Source organism: Lissotriton vulgaris, chromosome 8 (genome assembly GCF_964263255.1).
Source record: "Lissotriton vulgaris chromosome 8, aLisVul1.2, whole genome shotgun sequence".
Classification (NCBI taxonomy): Eukaryota; Metazoa; Chordata; class Amphibia; order Caudata; family Salamandridae; genus Lissotriton; species Lissotriton vulgaris.
In genome coordinates this window covers 578,549,497-578,571,953 of record NC_141696.1, presented here as the reverse complement: position 1 = coordinate 578,571,953, position 22,457 = coordinate 578,549,497, and the positions used below count along the sequence as shown (strand labels likewise).

Below are 22,457 nucleotides of genomic sequence, written 5' to 3'. Positions count from 1 at the left end.
GCATTGAGAAACAATTGCACCTTCCCATTGCTATAAGACCCTAAAGTGACTTGTACCTGATTAACATCAGATATAATAATACCGTATCTTCACATTTACAGCAACAAAAACAATTCTTCTCATGGTCACTACATGCTATAAAATGACCAATAAAGTCAGAAGTCCATTAATAGCAGTTTAAGACCTTCTAACTATTCAAAAATTGACATTATTACAGTACAATCATACATCCCCTGGAATATAAGAGCTTAAAGTGCAATGTGCCAAAGAGCTACATTTTTATCAATATATCAAACCTTTCAACTATGAGAACCTAAAGTGCAATGTGTTAAAGTGCTAGGCTTCTTTCAATATATCCCAATTATCAAAAAACTTCCAAACCGCTGTAAACTTTTTTGTTGCCCCAACCCATTTAGCATATGCTTCTTCAAATCTCCTTATCCTTTGCATTTTGTTTATCCTTTTAGGATAAGAGGGGACCTCTTCCGATCTCCAATTTTGGAGAATTAAAGAGCGTGCTACTGTGCAACAAATTGCAATGCACACCTCTTCAACTTTGGTCAAATCTGGCCTTGCTTTCGAAATACTGAAAAGGGACACTTCTATCTACGGATCAATCTTCTTTTTAATGGTCTGGCTTATAGCTAAAAAGATATTGCTCCAAAAGACTTTGCGCTTTGGGCATGTAAAAAATGTGTGAAGCCAGTCTCCCTCACCATGTGACTGGCATCGAAAACATTTCTTCTCCACTTCCGGATAGTGCTTATTTAATGTTTTCGGGGTATAGTAGGCCAACCATCGTGACATAAAAGCCATTCTTTTAAAATTGGCTGCTCTCAGGGCCTTACTTCCTACCTGGGCCATAGACTGCCATTCCTGGTGAGAGAAAGAATAATTAGTCTCTCGAATTATTTTTCCCAAAAATTCCTCAACTAAAGGGGGTGCCTTACGTTTAATCAACAGAGAATACCAGTTTCCTACCCCCTTTAATCTGGCTTTATATAGGGTATTGACCTAGTCGGTATGCACGCCGCTTGGGAGATTTAATAAGATTTATGATCTGCAGGTATTCCAAGAACCCAGACTTCATTCGATTGCCACATCTGCTTAAAACTTCTACCCAAGAAATCAGTGTCTTAGCAATATAAAAATGGCCCAGATCCTCAAAGCCACTATCCTTCCATCTCCTAAGGCGGCTGGAGTGAATTTGCAAGCCGAAAGCCCTGCATTCCTCTGATTTCAGAAAAATAAACCCTGAAGAGGCCGCTTGTTTAAAAAGGGACTGGAGTTGATCTGAGTAATCACGAATTGTCTTATAACGGGACTTTTTGGGTAGTTTCGACGTTTTTAAGAAGATTGGAATTTGTGTGCCAGACTCACAAATCATTCTTTCAAAGAAATATATGTCCATACATTCATTAGGTTCTAATGAACATGCTGTAAGGTCTAATATTGCTGCCTCATAATAAGTTTGAATATTTGGTAGGGCTAAACCCCCTTGGTCTATTCCCAGTCGTAATATGGGCAATTTAACCCTAGAGGCCTTTTTATTCCACACAAATTCCCTAAACATTGAATCAATTTCTTTAAAATACTTTGAATTGATTTTTAGAGATACATTAATAAAAAGAAATATTATTAAGGGAAGAATAGACATTTTTAAAAGTGCTACATGGCCAATCAAAGTCAGAGGTAAAAGGGTCCACTTGTCTAAAAGCGATTTAATTTTATTTCTCGAGGCTATATAATTCAAGCTAAATAGCTGTTCTACTTGGTTAGAGATGAAGATACCTAGATATCTAATCTGTTCTTATGTCAATGCCTGGGGTTTTAAGTTAGGGGGTAAGAATTTACAATCCTCATTAAGTATTAAAATTTCCGTTATATTTTGATTTATTTTGTACCCTCCTATTTGTTCAAATTTAGTAAATTCTAGGAGAACTTCTCCCAGATTCTGTTTATCCGGACATAAGTGCATAATTATATCGTCCGCGAAAAGTTTCAACGTAGCCATCCCTTCAACTGGAGCTCTAATCAGGGGTTTTCCGTGGATTCTAATGGCCAAGGGTTCAACAAAAAAGTTAAAAGTATCGGTGACATCGGGCAACTTTTTCTGGTCCCACGGTTTATTTCCACTACCCCTATTGAGTGACCGTTTACTATAACCCGGGCTTGGGCACCTTGAGATATATTTCTTAACATCCTTGAAATTTGGGTCGGGATGGCAAATTTTCCTAAACCCACAAAAAGTGCGTCCCAATTGACCAAGTCAATCACTTTTTCAGTGTCGACCATAGTAATGAAAGTAGGTATTTTATTATTAGTCACGTAGTCAAAGGCCTGAATTAAAAACCCGGTATTAGTGAACATCGACCTTCATGCAATGAACCCAGTCTGATCAGGGTGGATTAATGCTTGAGCAATAGGAGTAAAACATTGTGCTCAGATTTTCATTAATATTTTAAAATCAGCTTAAAGAAGGCTAATTGGCCTATAGGAATTGACATCCTTTCCGCTTTTCCCCTTTTTAACAAAACTATCCAGAATGGACTCCTTAAAAATTGTAGGGACACCCCCTCCCTGTTTGATATAGTTAAACAGTTTCACTAAAAAGGGGATCAGTACCTTCACAAAGGTTTTATAAAATTCAATTGGGAGCCCATCGGCTCCACAAGCTTTAGCCTCTGCAATCGATTCTATCACACTTATAATTTCTTCTTCAGCAATATCCAACTGGAGCTGTTCCGCCATCGGCCCTGCAAGAATAGGGAGATCAACCTCCTCATAGTAATTATTAATCTGGTCCGCTTCTGCATCGTATCGAGTAGTATATAGCTGCCAGTAATGCTTTAAAGAAACTTGAGTTATGTCTCCTTTATCGGTTAGAGAAGTCTTAGGGTCAATAATTTCAGTAATCATGGCTGCTTCTTGCTTAGTTTTAGTGGTTCCAGCTAGCATTTTACCGACCAATTGACTCTCCTCATATATACTGTTGACATGTTCTGGAGCTGGCAATTTCTTCGATTTTAAAAAAATCCTTTCATTCATATTTCGCCCTATCTAGCTGCACCCTGGCATCCCCCATCACCTCAGGTTGTGTATTTCTAACTCTTGTTGCCTTCTCTACGGCCTGCCAAAGTTTAAGGGTTTTCTTCCTCCTTTATTTGGCTGGAGCAGCTGAATATGCAATCATTTGCCCACGAAGGGCAGCCTCAAACGCACACCAGACTGAAAAAATTTCTGCTGTATTCTCATTTATCTTGAAAAATTCCACAATCCACTCCCTTATGCTAGTCACCCATTGAGGTTCCTGCAGGAGGATGCGATCCATCTGCCACCTGGGTCTTGACCTCCTGCATTCCTCAATTCCCACTTTGAGTTTAATAAGGGAATGGTCAGAAAATTGATTTACCTCAATTTTCCGTGTCTATATAGCCCAAGGATTGAGATATTAAAAAAATCAATTCTGGATGCCGTATGAAATTGATTAGAATAGCAGGAAAATTCCAGCTTTTTTGGGTTGGCATCACACCAAGGATCTATCAAGACATGCTCTTGTCTTAGTCCAGCTATCACTTTCTTGGTTTGGGGTTTTAGCTCTGTTTTATTCTTATTCTAAGTGTCTTTCTTGTAATTTTGAATGAAATTAAAATCGCCACCCAAAATAATTTTCCCCGGTATCTTCCTAAGTATCTCACTGATTTTGAGTAGGGCTGTGGTATCATCTGGGATAGGACCATAATAATTTATAAAATTTAATATTGTGTCATTTAATTTTGCCTCAACCCAGATCCATCTTCCCTGGGGATCTCTAAGAATTCAGCCAAATTCCCTGGAAAGACTCCTACAAAAATATATCGCTACCCCTCTTTTGGCCAGCCCCGCTGAAGCAAAAAAGGCATTTGAATACCATCTAGGAAGGAATAGATTTGGGGAATTTGTTTTTAAATAAGTTTCCTGTAAGAATAAAACTTGGGGTGATGAGGATGCTAACCATATAATGAATGTTCCATATTTCTGTTTATTTAATGTCCCATTAACATTCATGGACTAGATACAGCACTTATTTATCATTTTCTACCGGTATGTATAGAAATCGTACGGCACATACTAATAATTTTTGCCATATTTCCCTTTGGGTAAAAATCCACAAAACAACATACAAGTTGTACTTGAACCCTCCCCTTAACAACCTTTACTCTAATGCCCTTGCTCTTTTTACTGCTATGCTCTTTCGAGCCCCCTCCCCAACCCCCCCACTCATCCCTCTAGAGAGGTGAACCACCACACTAACCACCTCTTACCCCCCTACTACTTTTAAGGGTGCCATGGATCTGCACCCTGAGTGACCCCCCCCCCCCCCTCTGGCAATATATACTATAAACGGCCTGGCTACATAGAAAAAAACCACAAGCAAAACAGCCTGGAAAACATCAATTAGACCATTGGTTCATTATGGAACCAAAATTTCTTTAAGAAGATCCTGCTCTTCTAGGTTAGAAAACATATGACATTTCCCCTGACCAGAACGCGCAGTTTTGACTGTTGAGCTATTGACACCTGCGAGCCTTGAGCTTTAAACAAAAACAGTAACTTAACAAACTCTTTGCGCCTACAGGCCGCAGCTGCAGACATGTCAGGAAAAATTCTACAATTGGAAGTTTCATTAACCGGAAATTGTCTCTGTTGTATGGCTTTAGCAAGGATCTTCTCCTTAATACGAAAGTCTGCAAAGTTAACCAAGATGGTACGAGTACCTCTCAAGTTTGGTAGAGGGTGAGAAGGAACTCTGTGGGCCCTGGTAATTGTGAGATCCCCGCTGAACTCAGGGATGAACTTTTTGCTTAATGAAGGATTCTACCCATTGCGGTATCTGAACCCCTTCACTTCTCTCAGGAACGCCCACTATATGCAAGTTTGAACAGCATGAGTGGTTTTCCAACTCCTCCAACTTGTTCTCCAACGTGCTCCTGTCTTTAGTAACTTTGCGTACTTTCATCAGCTGTCTGTTTATCTGATCCTCCAGCTGAGAAATACTTGACTCTGCTTCCTGAATTTTTACTGGGAGATAGGCCACTGCATCTTCAATCTTCTCTAGGCAGAGATAAAGGGAAGCAATTTTGTTTTCCTGGCACTTCTTCATCTCTCTTATTTGGTCAAGGATAAGATTAAGCAGGGTCTTGATATCCATCTGCTTGGTAGAAGCTGCTTCAGATGGATCATCTATTGGGGTTTCTGTTGATTCTAGGATTGATTCAGAAGCTGAGCATTGTAAAGTATTTGGCACCTTCTGAACCTTCTGGCTGGGACCTGATTGTAGGATTTTTGAGGGATTTGGCTTCTAAGATATCATCTCTTGCTGGTCTTGCTGTTCTTGGTGAGCTAAGGAAAGTCCCCGGGGGTTCGCAGCCGTTGTCTGGGTCGTGGACTGGGTCTGGGTCAGAACCAGCTGAGTTTGTAGTAGCAGTGAAGAGTCTACTGAGGGCAATGGAGCAACATTTATAGAGTTAAGACTCTAATCTTGTGCCATACAAGTTGGCGCTGAAGAATTCTGGACATGTGGAGGTACTAAAGAGGCGGAAAGCGAGGATGTTGAATTAAGCTGGAGGGGGATTGACGTGGGCTAACGGGGTCTTCTTCCCTCCTATCCACTGTCTTAGGACGCAGTGAGCTAAGCTGCTGGGGGACTGTCTGTAATGACTTTTTCAAGCAGAGAGGAAATTCCTTAAAACTCTTCCCCTCCTCCTTACTACTTACAGCTGTTGACGAATTATCCACCTCTGTCCTGTCCATGTCCCCATCTCCTTTCTAGGTACCTTTGGGGTAATTCTGGCTTACTGGCATGTTCCAATGGGCTCTCTGGCCGGCTTGTCTTCTGAGCTCTCATAGCTGGAATTGGGGTCAGAGCGATTTCCCGCTAGTCCTGCTCTACCAGCCCCTGAAGACAACACCTTTGCCTGTGCCAGACGGGTTTTAGCCTTTAGGCCAGTCGTAGAGTCGACTTTGGAGACAGGATTGTTCTACTTGTTATGTCTCCCCATATTTGATACATACAGAGGAATGCAAGACAATATCTCAATAACAGCAAGAGCTTCTCACCCTCCTTTTGTTTTGTTAGTTGTTAATCAGGTATCAGGTATCACCGACCCTTCACTTCCTCACCTCCCAGCCTCCTCACCTGTTTTTGAACCCATTTTGGGCCGCAACATGGTAGTGCTGCTTGGGCACTTAAGCCCCAGCTACTCTACAACGCCTTTTCACAGCAACAGCAAAGTGTGATAGATGGCAATGGATGAATCATCCTTAACCACAGCAATTTAATCAGGGCAGCATCCCATAACGTGTTTTTAAGCTTGACACTGCACATACAGACAGGGACAGGCCTTATCTGGCGCTGCTTACGTAAAACATCTCGCCCCTTGCTACTTTCTCTTGTTTTGCTCTATCCAGTCCATTAATGCTGATTTGTTAATGGCATCTGAGCTGCTTCTGTTTCAGAAATAGCAAGGGAAAACTTTTACCAACTTCTAAAATGGGTTTCCCAATAGTTACCATTTTGCAATTTAGAAGAGGCGTGTTGTGGTCACCCCATGCAAATTGTGAATTGCTACTAGGCTTTTATCGGATCTGGCTGATACTTTAAATACTGAAGTGAATTTTATGATCAATAAATCACTCTGCGGGGGAGGAGCCAAGCCTGCATCCGAAATGGCCGCATAGCCGCTCGGCTCCGTGAGCCCTCTCTCCCTGCACGCCCATCCTGTTGTTCGTTCTGGCCAAAAAAGGTATAATTGGATACTAGAAGGTGAGCGTTCACTTACCACCTGCTCCTGAGATTCCTGTGTGCTGTGAAACCGGAGAATTCCCCACCCATTGCACAGCGGCCCGTGCAGTGACGAAGCCGGGGTGTCGATTGCAACGGGCAGCCGGCGGCGATCGCAACCACAGCGGCCGCCTCTGGTGGTGTGGAGTCGGTCGGAGGGTGCCGTTGTCTTGGAGTGCCGCTGAAGGCAGCATCAGCCAGGTCCCTTGTTGAAGAGCCTTGGGGGCCCGTGGGGCATTCTGGAGTCGAGGGGGGTGCGTGGCTCCTGGCCCCCCCTCTTCGGACTCCGTGCCCGGACGTAACCAAGGATCGCTCCGAGACAGGCGGGCAGCCCCCAGGGAGCGGTGGGGTCTTTTGTTTAGCCTTTTGGTGGCTTTCCCTGGGGAACCCGCCTCATAACTTTGTGTTCCGGGCGTACATTTAGCGGTGCCCTGGGCTGGGGCCGGTCCTCGCTGTGCGGTGCAGAGGTACGGGGCCGAACTGTCGAAGATGGCGGCTGACACCCCTCAACATGGTCCATGTCCCGATCGGATGGCTGCTGTAAACATGGTGATGGGGTGCTGGCGGCGCACAATGGAGCCCAATGGAGCCCACACCCAAAGATGTCCTGGCCGCCTTAACGGATCTATGTGAGTCCCTGATCTGTAACGTCAGGGGCCTGGATCGAAAAATGGCCGCCATTGCTGCTTCGCCGCCCTGTGAGGACGTAGTCCGATTTCAATGGAGTACCTCTGGGCCCGTTTCTACTTCCTTGGGGAGGACTTTGGCCCCGCCTGGATTCCGGGAATTGCCGAGAGACCTGGTTGCTTTGCCCCCCCTGGACAGTGCGGATGCACACGTGAATGCTTCTTGGGGACACATGTCTAACCTAAGCCTGGGGACGCACTGCTGCTCTTCTACTCGGGTAGCCTCAATAACACCGCGGCACTCGCCGGACAGTGATATTTCCTCTTCATGGATGGTACTACTGTGCTTGGGCTTTGTGGCACCTGCGGGCGTGATACTTCCGCCCTCGGACTTTAGTTGCATACAACTGGATGGACTCGAGTTGCAACCCCCTTTTTTGGTATTACTGGACTGCTTCGCTTGGATCCTTCAGATCCTTCAAAAAGTACTGTAATTTGCTTGACAAGGGATCATTGGGTGGCTCCGTTGTTAGACGAGGCCAGGGGTGATGCACTTTAGATTTCGGCGGCCCTCACGTTAACTGACGGTGCTTTGGGTGTGGTGGTACTGGGGTTGTATTTTTGTTGTGCTTGGTACTTGACGCTCTCCGCGATCCTCCATTTTGCTTTTAGACTTTCTCTATGTGTAGGGGTGATGGGCGGGGCCGGGTGGCGACTATGAGGGCCCTCCTCCATCCATACTCTTTGTTTCCTCTCTTCTCTTTCTAAATTTCGGGTTCCATTAGGGCGACAGGCACGCGGCTGGGGGGGTAGGCCTTGGTCTTCCGCGGGTGTGCAGGATGGGGGTAGGGGGGTGGGGTTTGTCCGTTTTTTGTTTCCATGGCCCTTTAGTCTACGTCTTTTTCTATAGTGCCGTCTCGTTCGTGGTTCCTGTGACGTGTATTGCTTTGAGGGGTGGGGTTGGGGATTGCTCTCCATCGGATTTGTGCCAATGTATCTCCTGATTTGTGTGCCGTATCCCCACTATTTCGTCTGTATTTATGTTCATTGTGGATATCCTGATTTGCGTACTGTGTTGTAGGACCACGTGTGATTGTATGGTACTTCTTCAGTTCCCTATATTAAAATGAACCTCTGTAATCCTGACTTTGGACCTGACCATATGCCCATATGTTGTCTCCTGATATATATATCGCTCTGGCTTTTGAATTGCTCTGATTCTTCGAATTGACTGCTACATTTTTACCTTGTTTCGCGGCCGGCCGTGAAGGTTGTAGGCCCGTACCTGTAATTGATTGCAAGATGAATAAAGGTTCACAAAAATAAATAAATAAATAAATAAATCACTCTGCATGGCTTGTGTGCCTATGGCTTGGAAACATGCCTTGATTCTTCCCTTAATAAAGAAACTTCTCTGGACCCTTCATTGCCAGTAAATTATCGCCCTATTTCGTTGTTTCCTAGTCTGGCGAAAGTCTGCGAAAAGGCTGTTACTTTCCAACTCACCAATTTTGTTGAGGACGAAAATAGGCTGCATCCGGCTCAGTCGGGCTTCCGTGCTGCTCATAGCACGGAATCAGCGCTGCTGGAGGTCACTGAGGCTATTAGGGCGTGCTTGGATGCCGGCGGGAGAGTAGCATTGGTTATGCTTGATCTCTCGGCGGCATTCGACACTGTCCCTCATGCCTTGCTTCTTAACCGGCTATCCGCCATTGGCATCTCTGGCAGTGCCCTGCAATGGATCGGCTCCTTTTTGGAGGGCCGGCAGCAGCAGGTCTGGCTCCCACCGTGTGCCTCTGCGGTCATGCTTGTGACTACTGGCGTGCCGCAGGGTTCTTAGCCCCCTTTTGTTTAACATCTATGTGACTCCGCTGGTGGCTCTGGCGGAGTCACTGGGGGCTAAGGTTATGACATACGCTGATGATACACAGCTGCTTTTCACCTGGCCCAAGGGGGAGGTCGCCATGGAGATGGCCCAACACTGCCTATCTTCAGTCTTTCACTGGTTGGCCATGGCCCAGCTGAAATGTAATGAGGGTAAGTCTGAGGTTATGCTGTTTGGCTCCTTTCCCTTGGATTTCAGAGATAGGTTTTGGCCTCCAGGCTTCCCACGTCCCTCAGAAACTACTGGAGCCGTTAAAAATCTTGGCGTGTGGTTTGATGAAAATTTGAACTTTATAACGCATGTGAAGAAACTATCCGGAACCTGCTCTGGCTTGCTTAAGAGTCTGAGGAAGCTTCTCCCTTTCTTGCCTAGCACTTCCAAAGAAACAGTGGTCCGTATGTTAATTCTATCTCGTCTGGACTACGCCATTGCTCTTTTGGTCGGTGGTCCGGGGTCTCTGGTAAAAAAATTACAAGTGGTCCTAAACTCTGCAGTTAAACTTCTCGTGGGCCTGTCTCCCAGGGACAGTGTTAGGCCACATCTGCGCGCCCTGCACTGGCTTCCAGTGGAATCGCGCCTGAAATTTAAAATGCTGACCATAGCGCATCGGGCCCTGTATGGTACTGGACCCATTTACCTGCAGAAGAGATTTTCTTTCTACGTGCCAGGGAGACAGCTTCGGTCCTCTGCTCTATTGCTAATGCAGACCCCGAAGTTTAAACGCCAGCGTCTGGGAGGCAATTCCTTTGTGCGCAGGGCTGGTCTGGTCTGGAAACTGTTGCCTCTAGCCTTAAGGAGCATCCAAGATCCACTGTTGTTTTTGGAAGAAACCTAAAACTCTGCTTTTTTAATCAGTTGTGCGGGCATTTCTCTATTTTGGAAGCTAGCGCCGGGACACTCCCAAGTAGCCGTGCGCTCTACAAATTAAATATAACATAACATAACATACCTATATGCATCAATGATTTGAGACTGGAATTTCAGTCCTAACCATAGAAAAGTTACTGACTCTTAGGTTGGGGAAATAACTATTCGCAAAATGGAAAGGGCCAAAGGTAAATGGGGTAAAAGTTTAGGAGACCTCGGCCAACTTTCGTGGCAGCTTAAAAATAAAAACAACATTTTTTTTTTAAAGCGGTCCGAGAAACCAGGCTGCCTTGAAAAATAAGAGTTTACCTTATTTGAAATCAGTCACAGACATGGTGGTCTACTAACTCGTGTAGGCCAACACCCCAGTGATTTTGACCAATCAGAGTGAGTCGCAATTTTCATCCAACATAATGGGCCAGATCTACGACCATAGCATTTTGCGACTCGCAAATTGTGCTTAATTGTGAGTCGCTAATTGCAAGTCGCAAAATGCTATGCACAACATTGTCAGAGACACTGTTTGCGATTCCCAATGGGTCGCAAATTGCATGCCTCATCAATATTTATGAGGCACTCGCAATTTGCGACCCTATTAGGAATGGCTGGCCCTCCCAGGTATGATGGCCTGCTGGGCTCAGCAGACCCTCCATGTCTGGAACTGCTTTTAAATAAAGCAGTTTAAAAAAAAAAAGCAGCCCCTTTTTCCATAAAGCAAAACGGGATGCATTTAAAGAAAGAAAAATGAAACTTTTTCGTTTCATTTTTTAAGGGCAGGTAGTGGTCCCTGGGGCCACTGCCTGCCCCTAAAATAAATATTTTCCCCTACATTCACAAAGGGAAAGGGGTCCCCTGGGGGGCCCCTTCCCATATGCGAATGGGTTACCACCCTCTTGAAGAGGGCAGTAAATTGCGAGTGTTTGCGACGGCAATTGCGGTTGCAAAACATAGCGAGTCGCTACTAGGAAGGGACGCTCTTGGAACACCCCTTCCAAATAGCAAATCGTATATCCTATTTAGCGAGATGCAAAACAATTGTGACTCGCTAAATAGGGTTTGCACATGGCCCTAGTGTATTTTGCATGCGCAAACGGGTTGCAAATCCGTTTGCGCATGCAAAATAGGGTTGTACATCTGGCCCAATAAATATTAATTAGGTAGGTCGGATTATGACTCACCTTATTTTCCAATCCAACCTATCAGTACTAAGGTCGGTTTGCAAAAAAAGTTTATGGGCACAAATTGCGACTGCTGTTTGCGACCTGAACAATAGTATATCTGGCCCTTAGTGTTGTGCCAATAGCTGCAAACTGCTGACATGTTACTGGTTATTTTTTAACAATATTCTTCACGTTATCTTAAATCCCAAACACATGCTTTTTGACTAGCCTTAACTGCCTTTTTCATTTGTTGTTTATTATACATTTTCTTTTGGCTGTGCGTGTTTAGCTCACCTTCACTGCAATGAATATGATCATCTGAGGTATCGATGGTTGAAGCAAACACTAGAATCGTTCATCCCACCTCATGTGATGGACTCCGTGACAACCACACAACTAGATGGGAGACAAATAGGCCGGCTCCAGCCGGAAAGATTTGACAAGGTATGTGCTGTAATTTTTCACTAGTGCCCCTCTGCATAAATAAAGACAGTTGTTTATTTTAAAGCATCACGGGTTGTTGCTCCAGTAATGGGTTAGAATAGAAGAATATAGCACAAACAATACTGTATGTGCAATATGATAACTAATCTCTTTCTTTAAATATTCTTTCAATAAGCAAAAAATTTTTTTTTAGTGTATTTATTATATTGATTGGTAAAGTCAGTAGGGGATAGATAGTACCTTTGTAGCGTTAGCTGTTGCAGAGTTAAAAGAGGTGTGACTTCCCTCAGTGGGTAACCAGTTATTGAAAATCAATGAGATCAGCAGAAAATGTGGCATGGAATCAATGTCTGCTGCCGAAGCAAAAAGGATGTTCTTCAATGGGACCTGTCCCATAGACAGAAAGGCAGTGGTCCTGATGCAAGAAGAAATGATTGAAAAACTCCCTGAACAGGATTTTTTTTTTTAAACGTTTTTATTGGCATTTTAACAATTGTGGCCATCATACAACATTATTAGAAGTGACAAACATTGACCAATAACAATGTATCTTATTGTCACACATCGTGTCTTTTTCTTGCACCTGTTTTTAATAGGCAAGATAGCCCTTATTAAAATGGTCGTATTGCCCATATGTTTCTACATCCTGCAAGGTGCCTTGTATGAGATCCCGCATCTGACCTTTAGGGAATCGACAAGCTTCTAGTGCAACTCTTGTGGGCTGGGAAGCAGTGCAGGATTGGTTTAGCCACTCTTAAGAGAGAATGGGACAAGGGCGGTGTGGAATTCACCAAAAGACAGCCAGTACTCAGGGTGGTGAATAACAAGGAAGAGTTTATTCTAAGATAAAAACTCCCGTGACCCCAGCCACAGCCTCTCGAACTGCTGTCGCCTCAGAGTGTCCCCGGCGCTCGCCTTGGAACGCTGGTCGCGGTGACATTCTAAGTGATGTCACCGCGGGCAGCACCATCACACGCAGAGCCGCCGGGGGAGGCAGAAAGAGGGAGATACCACACATCCCCCTTCCCTGCAGAAATTGAAAACATTAGATAGAACAATGAGCAGGAAACAGAAATAGGGAAAAAAACTTACATTAGGCAGAATGGCAATAGTTACATCATTACATATTGGTCAAAGTGCCTGGGAGGTCTGGTCACTCTCCTGTTGGGCCTGTGGCCTGGGTGAGAGACACCCGACGGCCTCCTGATGGCGAAACCACTATCTGGTCTTGGACCACTCTCCCCCTCCCTTGCACCTTCGGTGACTTCTACTGGAGGGTGGTACCTGACCACTCTCCCTAGGTTCCATATAGTTTTGACCGCATTCTTGAAAAGTTTAGTGATTTTGGTGGGACTGCTGTACTCTGACCAGCTTGCCTTCCCTGTGGGAGCTTTGATTTTGATATTGTCACCTACTTTGAACTCAACCTCCCGTGTGGCCTTGCGTTGGTCGTAACCTTCTTTCCTCACCTTCATGGCCTGTTCATGTTTCCTCAGACTATCCTTTTCTTTGGTTCGGTCCGACCACCCCTTGTGCCATTCCATCCACCCCGGGGTAAGCTTAGTGTTGGGTGTCCTTGCGCGGAGCAATTCGAACGGGGTGACGCCCGTCGTCTGATGCGGCGTGAACCTGTATGCTTCCAGACGCCTCCACACCTCTTCTTTCCAACTTATGCCACTGGCTTTGGCCAGCTGGATGCTCTCCTTGATGGTTTTGTTAAAGCGTTCGACCATGCCATTGGTTTCTGGGTGGTATAATGCGCATCGCTTGTGTCTGATGCCTCTTTCTTCTAGGAAGTCTTCCATCTCTTTCGAGCATAGTTGCACTCCGTTGTCAGTGAGGATGTTGCTGGGGAGCCCCTCTCGGATAAATACCTCCTGTAGGAATCCGATGACAGTCTTTGTCGTGACTTCACTGACGAGTTTTATCTCTGGCCACCGAGAATATAAATCCACGAGCACCAAGATGTAAGGTGTCCGCAGCTCCCCAGACATCGGGCCCACGATGTCTAAAGCCAACTCGTCCCATGGTCCTGACGGGGGCGGCCTACACACCATGGGTGGTGTCAGTTGCTTCAGGACCTTGTCGCTATTGCAGCACGGGATGCATTCCCTGATTCTCCTTTCGGTGACCAGGTCCATGTTCGGCCACCAATAGCTCTCCCTGAGTCTTTGCTTGGTTTTGGTGATACCTAAGTGCCCTTCGTGAGCTATCTCGACCAGGTTGTCTCTCACAGCTGCTGGCGGCACAAGCCTTGTTCCCCTGAACAGGCATCTGTCGACGATGGTTAACTCGTCCTTAACGGCCTGGAAGGGCCGTAGTTCTTCATCTCGTTTGTCACCGTGCTTCCATCCATCCCTCACTCTTCTGCAAATTTCCTCCATAATCTTGTCCTCTTCCTGTGCCTTTCTCCACGTTTCTTCACCCAACGCCTTCTGGATGGTGCAGACATTCTCAACCATGTATCCCTCTTCTTCTTCATCCGTTTTTTCTCGCATTTCACTTGCTTCTACACCACTGACGAGTCTGGACAGGCAGTCAGCTGCAAGGTTTTGCGTTCCTGGGACATACTCGACATTGAATGTGTACTCCTGGAGACTGACCACCCAACGCCTTATCCTGCTGGAGATGGCATCCAAACCCTTTTTGCTGAACACTTCTACCAACGGTTTGTGGTCGGTTCGGAGGGTGAACTGCGTACCCCACAGGAAGTCTCTGAATTTTCCTACAGCCCAAGATACCGCCAATGCTTCCTTTTCGATGACTGAGTAGTTGTTCTCAGACTTCTGGAGTGACCTTGATGCAAAGGCTACGGTTTCTTCTCCTTCCACGCCTTTCTGGGTGAGGACAGCTACCAAACCTTTTGCACTAGCATCAGTGGTGAGGATCGTTTCCCGGCCGGGCAGGTATGACTTCAAGCTAGGGGCTTCTGCAAGGGCTCTCCTTACATCCTCGAACTCGCTCTGGCATTCCTGGCTCCATTTGAATTCGTTTTCTTTTTTCAGCAATAGCCTGATGGCGTAAGTCCTGCCTGCCAAGTTTCTTATGAACTTTCCATAGAACTCCAACATCCCCATGAAAGATTTGATCTCGTCTTTGCTTTTGGGGGGTGACAGATTCACGATGGTGTTTTGCAGTTCGGCCTTGGGACGTATGCCTTCTGTCGTTATCTTGTGATCCAGGAAATCCAACTCTGCACAGCTAAAAACACATTTGTTCTTCTTTACGGTAAGGCCTTGGGACAAAAACCTCCTCAGCACACATCTCAGTCTCTCATCATGCTCAACTTGGTTCTTTGCAAAAACAAGTACGTCATCCTGGTAACACATGACGCCTGGGATGCCTTTCAGGATGTTGCCCATGATTCTTTGGAACACGGCAGCCGCCGAGACTAAGCCGAAAGGCATCCTTTTGAACTTGTAAGCGCCCATGGGTGTCACAAAAGCAGTGAGTTCCTGAGACTCCTCGTGAAGTTTTATCTGGAAATAGGCCGAGGTGAGATCGAGGGTGGAAAACACCTTGGCACCCTCTAGCATGCTCATCATTTGGGTGATGTTCGGCAAGGGGTATCGGTCAACGACGACCTCTTTATTGAGTGCCCTCAAATCAATGCAGAGCCGGACTGACCCATCCTTCTTCTTCGCTGCCACGATGGGCGCCAACCATTCAGTTGCTTCCACAGGTTCGATGACTCCAGCCTTACACAGTTTCTCCAATTCGGTTCTGACCTCCTCCTGAATGGCTATGGGGAGTCTTCTAACTTTTGCCACAACGGGCTTGGCATTCACCTTCAATTTTATTTTGTGACAGTAGTTCTTCAAACACCCAAGCCCTTCCCTAAACACCTCTTCAAATTCTTTTGTGATGTTAGACTCACATTCTTGTATCTCCTGTATCAAAATCTGGGGATGCTGTTGGGATTGAGATACACACCCAAACCCTTCTGAGCTCGCCACCCCAAAATGTTGTCTCCTACAGTGGATACATATACTTTAGACACAGTAGTCCTGTTCCTGTACTCAATTTTACTCAGAAAGTATCCTTTCATGGAGATGGGGCGCCCCGCATACCCTCCTGGCCTCAGGTCTAACCTCTTCAAGATTATCTTTCCTTTAGACACACGTGAGAACTCCTTGGCATTGATAATTGTTATTCTAGAACAGGAGTCAAACAATGCTTCTAGGTCAACCTCCCCTACTTTTATGGTGTCTTTTGGACTATCGACTTGATCTTCATCAACTTGTGCTGTAACCTCTGCACACATGGGGTTTCTGGAACCAGGCGCCTTCAACTCTTGTACTTGCACAACAAACTCGTCGCACACCACATTCGTTCTGTCTCTACTCTGTCTACTGGCCCCCTGCCCACTCTTGCAATATTGCTTGAAATGGCCTTTCTTACCACACTTGTTACATGTGAATCTGAGGGCGGGACACTCCTTGTCGTTGGCTAGGTGCCCTTGTTTGCCACACCTGTAGCAGGTACTTTTGAATGATCCTCCTGGCCTGCCTTCCTTCTGTTCCTTGCCCACTGCCTTCTGACCTTTAACTACAGACACAGTCTCACATTCGGACACCACCTCACTGACATTGGTCTTGTCATCGTTCTTCTTCTCCCCTGCATCTTGCTTAATCTCCTTGACGCACTGCAACATGTGCTCTACCTGCTTGGCTATGATGAGAACTTCTCTCAACGGCGGGTCATCTTTAAGCCATAGCTCTTCACGCACCCGCTCCATCCTGCAGGTCAAGACAAACTGATCCCTAATTCTCTCCTCGCTCGCTCCCCCAAACTTGCACGTTGCAGCTAACTTCCTCAACTCAGACACAAAATCTTCTATAGACTCCCCATCCTTCTGTGCCCTCTTACCAAAATGGTACCTCTCCATGATAGTGCTGGTCTTGGGGAGGTAGTGTAAATCTAACTTCTTTAGACTAACTTCAAATTCATTCAGACCCCTGGCCTCCTGTGCTCCTAAATCCGGGAGATGGTCTAGGACTTCCTCTCCCTCTGCGCCCAAGTAATAGGCCAGTAATGCAACCTTCCTTTCTAGTCCTAGGTTGGGCCCACACACAGTAGCGTAATTTAGGAACACTTTTTCCCATTTTTTCCACAGGATGGTGGGATCACCTGGGTTGGTTAAGAAAAAGGGGGGAGGGGTCACACTTTGCATTCTTACTTCACAATAGACAGAGAGACACTTTACCCTTCAAACATGCACCTGTCTACCTTGTAACTTAGCTCCGTTAAGTGAGAACCTGAAGTCTATGCCAAATAAATGTGTCTTAAGAAAGGAGGAACTACCGGTGAAGACACCTATAATGGGAGGGAAGTGCCTAACCACCCCTGCGCAGCTCTCACTTCCTAACACATACACGCAGAAGATGAAACCTGCTTATGATAACACTGAAATTATATAAACATATTGAAAAACCCTCAGGGGGAGGTGGAGGTACAAAATACAGCGTGAAAACTTTCCCCTTTTTCTCTTTGTACAGTCATTCACTCTGGGGCTGAATGTGCTAAGCGCACAACCTGCCCCTCGAAAATTCAATGCTTTGCTCTAAATGTTTCAAGATAGTTATGCTTTCTTGGTGCAGTCTGTCAGGACAGCATTTCCAGGGGGATTCAATTTTTCCCAATGCGCATATTCTTCTACAACTGCTCCACGGAGGTCAAAATCGCCACCAATCCTTCACAAGTGCAGGACAATTCACTGTTAAGCCACAGATGATGCAAAACACAAAACCAGAATCCTACAGTGCACAAAGATGAGCACTATTCAGTACGAAACCCTGACCGAGAGCTCTGTTAATTGGTTGCCCACCTCCAGCACGTGGTCCACTGGCTGGACAGTGAGGATACCTAGGGGGGCTAGCTGGCTCCCACAATGGCCACCAGTTGCACAAGCTCCTCATTGAGAGAAGAATAGACCCGGATGCACTACCCCCAGGGCTTTAAGTGTAAAAAAAGAACTAGTGGTGCTCTAAAAGGGGCGTGGCACATGTCTTAAAGGGGTGTGGCCTCTCTGAGTAGGGGCGTCGTCTAAATCAAGATAACTGGCATTGTGTGCATAAGAAAATCATGAAGTCGCATCCAGCAAAGGATAATAACATAGGCAAAGAAGTATATTTATTAAGTATAAGCCATAAAATACCAAACACTTTAAAAAAACATGTAAAAATTATTCACATTACTTAGAAATCTATTGCCGGATTTCCCAAAACCCTTGAAGATATTCACTGTGTCTATCTTGCTGGGGTTTCTCACAACAATTTTCTTCAGCAGACCTTCTACCTTTTGCCAGCCAACTCTATACATACAGCTTTGCATCAGATGTTTCAAATGGAGGACCATTGAGTTTTACCCATAAGCATGAAGAAATGGTTCCTACAAGAAGAGAGGCCCTTGTTGGACTAGCAATTAAGTTAATTGCGCTGAAACCTCTCTCGCAATCCGCATTACTTGCTGGCAGAGTTACCATGCAAACTACTAACTTTTTTAATGCTTCAGGGGTTTTCTTTCCACCAAAATCTTTGAAAAGTCTAAAAGCTTGGATAGTATCGCTGGCTGGCAGCTGAAAATCTGAACATAGTTTTTGGATCTCTGTTTCACCATAAATAATGCATTCACCACCAGAAGGCAAGTTGCCTGTATCTAGCACACTGAAGCTGGCTATAAGTTCTTTCTCAGAATCCTGGGCACATCGTTTATTGATATTTACAGACAGACTTTGGCAAAACTTATTTGGATTAAGGTTAACAGAGTTACTTCTACCATGGAAAAGAGGAATATTCTTGAATTTGCCCTCGTCAACTGCTCTTTGAGAGGCAGAAGCAAACTCCCCTGGTGAGTCCTTCATTGCTCAAAATATATGTACTTGATTAACCAAAAGTCTGTGAGCTTTAACAATTGTAATGTCCCTCCTCTGTAAGGAGAGTGATAAGTCTTTGAGCTCTTGAAGTGCATCACACATTACCCCCAAATTTCTTGTTGTTATTTGTATGGCAGGAAGCTTCTCCACACCTGTCTTCATGAAGCCACCCTACAGGGATGGGGGCTCCCGACTGTGCAGGAATTCTGTGTGTGTGCATATAATTCAGATCCTCCAGGATTGCGCAATTTTGCGATTTGCCCAAAAATCACGAAATCTGCTGTTTTGTAAAAAGGCCGCGATTTTTAGAAAACTTGCCCGAGAAATTTGAAAAAGCGTTTGGACGAAGCAGTGAGAACACAACATATATTTTAACCTCTTAATTCCCACATTTTGGGAAACGAGGCCCTCTTTTGGCCATTTTATGATGATCACAATATTAGTAGTTTTTGTTGAGGATAATGTTTCATCACGAACCCTCATTGCTGTTGTAGCATCGCTCTCCAAAAAGATAAACATGTTGTCCATAGTCACCGGCTCTGAAATGTCTGAAATATAGATTTTATGCTTCCAGTAGGATGAATAGAGTAGTATGGGCACTTTTCATGAAGGCACTTTTTAATTTAATAATGAGATTTCAGAGCTGCTGTATTTTTGGTTAACCCTCCCATACTAATCTTTGTTACCATATGTTAAAAACAAATATACTTTTATGCATTGTTTACAAATTAAATGTTCGTTCTCCCTTGGGCATTTAGTTTAACTTAGCCCTCAAGGAAGAAACGTTTTAGTTTGAAATAGTAACACTCCTGTTCTATGAATAGTACATTTCGACATTTTGCATAGAGTTATAGTTGATTTTACATGCCTGAAACAGATAAAATACAGAAGGTAGGCTGAATACAAATTCACAAATGATGGACCCCTTTTCTGTGGCAACCGTCTGACTCCTGGAGAACACCCAGAATTCCTTAAATGTTTTACTACCATCACAACACTCCTGCCTGCCTTCATCCAAATGGAATCTTGATGAGTAGGGAGGTAAATATATTTAGAAATGTAACCTGTCAGAGTAATGTTTGGACCTGAGCCACAACGTTTTTTATTAATGAGTTGTGTGCAACAGACACATGCATGCATGCATCCGCACACACACACATGCACACACACACTAATTTAAAGAAAAAAGATTTGTGAACAATTCCTTACACCTTTCAGGAGTATTGTGAGACATGTCTTCATTGATGGGATTTGTTTTAATTTGGGATTCCCGCACCCAGACTGTTTGTGTGTCTCTCTCGCTCTACCTCATACCCAGACACACATACTGGGCTACAATATTCAGTCCTTTTGTGCACCCAGATACATAGATTGTAAAGAGTGCACTCTATCCTTTAGGAGCCTGTAAAAGGAAAACATGCAGGTAAACACTCAAATATTGTAGCATGTAAGTGGTAGGAACAGGAACACAGCGGGAGTAACCATCAGACTATTTATCTCTGGAGCTTTGTAAGAGTAAGCACATGACTAGACTGTGGACATAATGATCTTTTGACCATGTACTTGTAGCGTAAGACAGAGAAGTCTAATGCTGTACTACCTGGGCCAGGCATACTGTCGTACTCAAACAATAAATTATTTGTTTGCATTACTGGGGAAGGCAGGAACAAAGTCTATGAAAACTTTATTATTTGTATCATTCATAGTTATCAATTTATTTCCATGGTTTATGAAGTACCCATCCGGCACATATTGGCCAATGCGGAGCTCCACAGAAAAATAGACAAAAAGTTGGTGATTTTGTATGTTTGATTGTAAATGTGATACCTTTACTTTTGACTTGCTGCTTAGTGCAGGCAAACATACAGATGTAAACACTCATCAAGCAGATAAACTGACTTTATAAAATATCTATCATGCAATCATGTATTAAATTTCGTATTACTTGCTTTGCAGCTCACTTTTCCATAGATCTTGATCTACAGATCAATCAGTTCGCTCCTTTAGTGCTTGTGCTCTGTGGATGATGGTGTGCCTTAGGAATATACTTCCAATCCCCATCACCACTGAATGCTGTCATGACAGAAGAATCTGGGCAGTATGGTTCTAGGAGGTTTTAGCCAACTTGGTATTCTGCGTCACACTGACAACTTCCTCTTAGGTTTTAAGATGCCTCTGTGTATTATGCACAAGCAATAGTACCAGGGTGTTAGGTGTATGTTCAAGTCGACCTATGAGGACTGAACCAGGTAAGCTGGAGGTGACCTCCCTATGAAGCCTGTCTCACTTATTTGGATCAGCCACTACAATCCTGTGCCCTAGGGCGCCTGACGAAGAGGTGTCCTGCCTCACAGATCTGGGAGGCAGCGGTGCCCCGGGAGGGATGCATGCATGGGAGCTAGAACATCCCAGGGAGAAATACAGCTCCCTCCCATGAGGTTAGGACTGTAGCTGTGCTTCCGTGGAGCTGTAGACACTTTAAGCATGCCTTTTTCAAAGTGCAATACTCTGCTAAAACAGTTTCCATTGATTTCAGGCTGAAAATGAAAGATTGTGAGTAAAATAAAGTGCAGCAAAAATGCTGCTAAATTTCCATATTTGTGCCACATTCCTCTACAGGCTTGGTTGGGTCAGCTGAAGATTTAGCTTGAATTATTGCCCTTCCAGTTACATTTTCTACTCTAGTTACAGAATAGTTGGCTTTGAATTTTGAGAATGCAAGTAGACATCTGACTTAGGCTGTTTTCATGTGACAGGGATAGGGCTAGGTGGTCTTAATTATTCTGCCTTCTGACAAGTTTCCTCTGTCTATTTTGACCTCTGACACTTTCCTTTTGGATTTGTTTAATTTGCTTTTATACGATAGTGCTTCCCATCCTTTATAAGGTAGACCAGACTGAGCTTTTGAGTTCCATGTTTTTTCCAAAAATCTTTTGTTGACATAAGTTTTCTAGAACATCATTTATGTTAACATATTAACTTAATTTTTCTATGTAATTGATTATTTTAATTAAACATATAAAACGTATTTTTGTATTTAAGTTTCGACCTTCCTTAACATCTTGTAAATGTATTTAGTTTTCTATTATACCTTTTTTATTTATCACCTTCTCTCCACACACACACACACACACACACACACATGTATATATATTTATTTGTATGTTGATATATATATATATATATATATATCTATACCATCACAAAAGTTTGTCTGGTATGAGTGAGCCCACACGAGTGAAGAGGAGTAACCTTGTTTATTCACCAAAGGACCAGCATTCAGTAAACAGCCCACCTGCTTCGCAAAAAACTCAAGTCCTGTGAATGTGTATAGGCATTTATGTAAATGTATAGGCATTTATATAGCGCACTACATACCCGTAGGGTCCCAAGCCGCTTCGACCGCTGCGAAACCCTTCCTGGCTTCCCTGAGAGATGGTCCCTTAATGGGTATCTCCAGGGTGAGACCAGGCATCCCCGGCGGTCTGGTGGGGCCGTTAGTGAAGATGAGGCAAGCTAATGCCCAGAGTTGCCGAGTGTGATCGCTGATCAGAGTGAGCACCGAGGCGAGAGAATTATCGAGTACGCTGACCCTGGTCCCTGGTGAAGCCCAGCCCGACGCGTTTCATGCTTAATAGCATTTCTTCAGGAGCTGCAGGCATGGAAATGGAGCAATGTGTGGCAAGAGGTGGACCACCTTGAATTCTAAAGTCCCGCCCGATAGGGCGTGGCCACACTGTGGCCTTCTGGATCTTGTGGTTTGTTATATTCACATCAA

The 22,457-nt window shown here is 44.6% G+C and overlaps 1 protein-coding gene across 1 annotated transcript in view; it reads left to right on the top strand.

The window, feature by feature from the left end:
* The window catches only part of NSUN3 (NOP2/Sun RNA methyltransferase 3), a 210,696-nt gene that overhangs the window by 125,789 nt on the left and 62,450 nt on the right, over positions 1-22,457 (top strand). The window contains exon 4 of the mRNA XM_086934421.1: positions 11,651-11,805. Within this exon, the coding sequence (XP_086790547.1) occupies positions 11,651-11,805 (155 nt within the window). The remainder of the gene's footprint in view (positions 1-11,650; positions 11,806-22,457) is intronic.